This window comes from Prosopis cineraria, unplaced genomic scaffold, assembly GCF_029017545.1.
Source record: "Prosopis cineraria cultivar Desert tree isolate PC_DT_omini unplaced genomic scaffold, ASM2901754v1 PC1603, whole genome shotgun sequence".
Classification (NCBI taxonomy): domain Eukaryota; kingdom Viridiplantae; phylum Streptophyta; class Magnoliopsida; order Fabales; family Fabaceae; genus Prosopis; species Prosopis cineraria.
In genome coordinates, this window is record NW_026556928.1 from 21,901 (window position 1) to 26,518 (window position 4,618).

Here is a 4,618-nt window from a genome sequence, read left to right on the forward strand (position 1 = left end):
CTGACTTGTATTAAACTTGGTATGAGTAAGCCTAACTTGTCGAAATTATTGGCCCTAGTGCTGAATTGCTTATTAAAATATTTTATTCAATAACAAAATCTTTTTTAATTTTTTTTTTAAAAATTAGCCGTATAACTCGTGTGTTTAGTGCTCGTATTTACTAATTTTTAGATTTTACTTTCAGAGGTGCCCAACGGTCAGTCATAGTCACGCGCTCTCCTACCTCGCGTGGCTTTTACTTTTTGATGATATCAAAGCTCAGCACCAGCCTTCATGCACAGAGAGGCTCAGTCTCTCATGGCCTATATCTCACCACCACCTATAGCTTCCACTTCTCCAACCTCTTCCTCTGACGTTTGCCTTTCCTCTTCCTGCTTTCTCTAACTTTCCTTCTCTCTCTCCTTTTCTGCAATTCCTTGTTTGCTTTCGGCTTTTGTGATAGTACCACTCCTTCAGTCTCTTGCTCCCAACCTTTTCAGACCATTATTTGATTACGTCTTCGCCTCTCTCTTTTCCACCCTCCAGTTCAGCTAATCCTTCTTGGTTTCCCATTCTCTCTCTCTGCTTGTCCCCTTCGAGGTATTTAGAAATGAAGGTATGATTCTCCCACTTTTTCCATTTTCTCCCATCTTCCTTTTTTGTGTTTCTTTCCATGACGAGAATACATCACTTATGAACCATGATTCCATTAGGTTCTGATTCTCCACGAACTTTTATTTATTAGAATATTAGGGGCGTGTATCTGACATGAATCTGGGTTTTCCCACTTCAAATTCGGGTTTTGATTTCACGTCGGGTTGTCTCTTTGAGATTGTTTAGATTTCACTTCTTTATTTTTTTCCTTAGCGTCGTGAAGATAATTTTTGGTTTTGAGTTCCCCGCCCCCTTTGTTTGATAAGTTTAGATTTTGCATGTTATTCTGTAAAATTCTTGAACCGCTGAACATGGTTCCCTGAAGATTATTTGAATCCGAGCTGAATTACTCTCTGATTTATGCTTACAGAAGGTTGTGCTCAAGTTAGATTTGCATGATGACAAGGCGAAGCAGAAGGCCCTGAAAACAGTATCAACACTTTCAGGTATCGTATCATTGTTTATTCATTACGTCTCGTTTCCACCAAACTCTTTGCTTAAAAAGAATGAAAACCTTCCCTTGTATCCATCTTGCAAAATGAATCAGAGAAAGTAAGATGAACCCAGACTCAGTTTTTTCAGAATTTCAACCATCACGTGATGTAATATGGCAATTATATCAAATGAATGAACCAGAGTCTCACTTCATGCACTTATCCAACCAATTAATTATTGTTATTGTTGGCATGAGGTCACAGGTGGGGCAGGGAAATCAAATTTAAGAGTCCTCATCTTTCAATGAGATGAAGGTGTTTAATTTGTTAGCATGTCAACATCTTGCTCTCGGGTTCCTTTAAAATATGGTGAGATGGGGTTTCGTATTTTTTAAGGAACTTGGAGAATCAGGAGCGAGAGCCTTTATGGTTTGCGTCTTACTTCATTTTTTCACATTTCGACATACAGTACTCAATTAGATCATGTACGTACCACGAGTCAGCATTTATAGATCTTCAAATTCACATTTAAAGGTGTAGTCGGCTATGTGTAGTTGTAGTACATATCTCTAGTTAAATGAAGCAAGAAGATGATTTTGGTGCCTGTCCTTGATGTTGTTTCCGAAGTTATTTTTCAAAGCATGAAAACTCTGCACTATGAACTCCGGCAATCTTGTAGGGATAGATGCCATCTCCATGGAAATGAAGGATAGGACACTAACAGTGATAGGAACAGTGGATCCGGTTCATGTGGTGAGCAAATTACGCAAATATTGGCAGACAGATATAGTTTCAGTGGGACCAGTAAAGGAGCCAGAGAAGAAAGAAGAAGCAAAGAAGGAGGAAGGCAAGAAGGAGGAGGAAGCAAAGAAGGAGGAGCCCAAGAAAGAAGAAGGCAAGCCTGAGGAAGATCAGAAGAAAGAAGAGAAAAAGGAGGAGAAGAAAGAAGAAGAGAAGAAGAAAGAGCCAGTTCCAGTTCCAGACCCTATTCTAGAGCTGGTCAGGGCTTACAGGGCTTATAACCCCCAGATGACAACATATTATTATGTCCAAAGCATGGAAGAGAATCCCAATGCTTGTGCCATTTGCTGATGATTATCAAGCTGTCCAAGCATGAGAGAGAGATCAACTTTCTCTATTTGGTAATGGATTCAAACCTGTCAAGCCTGTAGGAGGTTACAGCCAAGAACATAGGTACTCTTCTGTATAATAATATGGTGATGCTTCAGCTGAGTTGTTTTGAGACAATATTGGTAATATGTAGGAGAAATTGAATAAGATTTTTGATGGGATTCGTTTTTGAACATGACTGTAGTTCATACTCGTCTCCTGCAACGGTTACTTGAGTGCATCACCTGCTAGTTAGTCCAGTTATTCATCTCATATCTGTTTGGACATTCAGAAAAATACAGGGTAAAAATGTGATAACACTCCTTTACTGTCCGGGGGAATTTTTTCTGAACGCAATTATGTTTCAAACTTTTTTCCTGTAATAATTACCTGGCTTGAAGGGATGACCTACTACTGAACTCGGTAATTCATGTGAATGGGTGATGAAAAAATACGGGGTGAAAAAGTGAGAAAAATAGTTGCTTGAATGGACATCACCTACTGGTAAACACAGTAATTTTAATTTATGTGCTTGGATGGTGAGGAAAAAGTGTGCATATTTTGTATCAGGGTCAGATCACAGACGGGGCAGAAGTACTGATCTAATCTTTACTAGAGCATCTCCCACCACTTGAAACAAAAAGAAAATGATTTCTCTGATTCTGTGGTTCTTGTCTGGTCCTTCAGCATGTCCTCATGTGGGACATGGTGGTGAGAAAAACATAGGACTCCATCTTTGAGGTTGAAATTAAACTTTTTCTTTTTGCAGCTGTGTGTGATCCCCCTTCACAATGTGGAGTTAAAATAACTTGAAAGCCCCTCATGGCCTGGATTCATCTTTACTCTGAGTGATGTAACATGATGTGTCTGTATGCTTCATTTACAACTAATAATAGGAATAATAATCAGATGTTTAACTTAGGTTTTGTTAAGAAAGGGACATGGTGGACTTTACACACCAAATGTACTCAAAACTCTTCATTTTCTCTTTTATTTATTTATTTAATGGTCTTGATGAGCTTGACAGCATCTAGCTCTTTGAGAAGCGGGTAGCACATGGAGTTTTCTGCATGGAGAATCAGAGGTTGTTTTATTATCTCCATGTTGTGATCAATCAAATTTATCAGCCAGATCCACACTTCGCTTTTTTCTTAATAATACCTAGTGTCAGTGGGTTACTTTTAAATTAAAGTAATGTAATCTCCTGTTAAACCACCTAAAAAAAAGGCAAATGCGTCTTACCTATAATTTACTTTTTTGTTTTTTAATGCTTCGTCTTGAGAGACAAAGTTACCTGCTTAACTTTATGAGATTGATTATATCCAAATATTTAGATATTAAAAATTTAGGATAAAAAACTTCAAAAATTTCAAAGGGCTACAATTATTACCAATTTCCCACAAAATTATAAAAAAATACAAGTTACTGGTTAATTTTTCTAATTTTAAAATAACTCAAAATGTTTGCAATAAACTCTGTATAATTCAATAAATTACTCTGTATTATTATTATTATTTTTAATTCACAATTTTGTAAGAGTTTAGTTGGCAGGTCATATTTGCTTCTGATTTCATCAATCCACATGTTGGCTCCGTTGTCACTGTTTTGTACTACATGCACGCGGAAATGCAAAAGCATGTGATTAATTAATGTTAATTAATTATTTAATCACTAATGCTTAGCATAGGAACTGTGTCTGGACTTTGGAGGGCCTCCCATCCACAGATGCTCTCTTTGTAATTATTTATTACTGTGATGGGTTATAATTTTATTTTGGGTCTATCTTTTGTCTAACATTGGGCATATTTAATTTTTTATTAAATTTTTAATGCGTACTTTGAAATAATATTTGTAAACAAAAAAATGAAATCCATTTGTATTCCATTCATCTAGTCTTATATATATAAACACGTAACAAAATATTACTATTCATTCTACAGTAGTCATTTTCATCCCTTATTCTTGTGTGGGTTCAAATTCAAATTTTTTCTTTTTATCAAATATCAAAAAAATCCTTTTGAGGATTGTGAACACAAAACAAAGGCACACACATATTTTGTACTTTTAAGTTTTAACATTTACTTCTGGCGCATAAATCAATCAGGCCTTTTTTTGTTTTTAATCTCCTTGCAGAATTATTAGAGGGATTTAAAAACATTTTTGGCGTGCATAATGTCAGATATAAAAATAACAAAAAATATAAACAAGATATGTTATACATTGTCAGTTAAGAATATAATAAAAACTGACGAAAGGAAATAGAGAATACATAGTGTGTTGTATTATCTTTTTTTTTTTTTTTGGTTATGGTGATTTGAAACGCGTGCCGCAGCACAAAGCATGCTTAGAGGAAGATTACAACTGATAATCATATAATTAAGAAATCGCACTCGTTGGTGATGACATGTGGGGTTGATTAGGCGTTTTGGCCGGTGAGATGA

At 36.0% G+C, this 4,618-nt stretch overlaps 1 protein-coding gene across 2 annotated transcripts; it reads left to right on the forward strand.

The window, feature by feature from the left end:
- The first annotated feature begins 292 nt into the window (after nucleotides 1-292).
- On the forward strand, nucleotides 293-3,187 carry LOC129300465 (heavy metal-associated isoprenylated plant protein 39). 2 transcript variants are annotated; one of them, XR_008590776.1, is made up of 4 exons: nucleotides 293-595; nucleotides 1,004-1,079; nucleotides 1,747-2,261; nucleotides 2,947-3,187. XR_008590776.1 is itself a non-coding variant. In XM_054939041.1 (3 exons), the coding sequence occupies exons 1-3, from the start codon at nucleotides 590-592 to the stop codon at nucleotides 2,157-2,159; spliced, it is 495 nt and encodes a 164-aa protein (XP_054795016.1). In that variant the 5' UTR covers nucleotides 293-589; the 3' UTR covers nucleotides 2,160-2,596. The 2 variants fall into 2 exon arrangements, 1 of the variants encoding a protein (XP_054795016.1); XM_054939041.1 differs by lacking the exon at nucleotides 2,947-3,187 and having other exon boundaries at nucleotides 1,747-2,596.
- The last annotated feature ends 1,431 nt before the right edge of the window (nucleotides 3,188-4,618 follow it).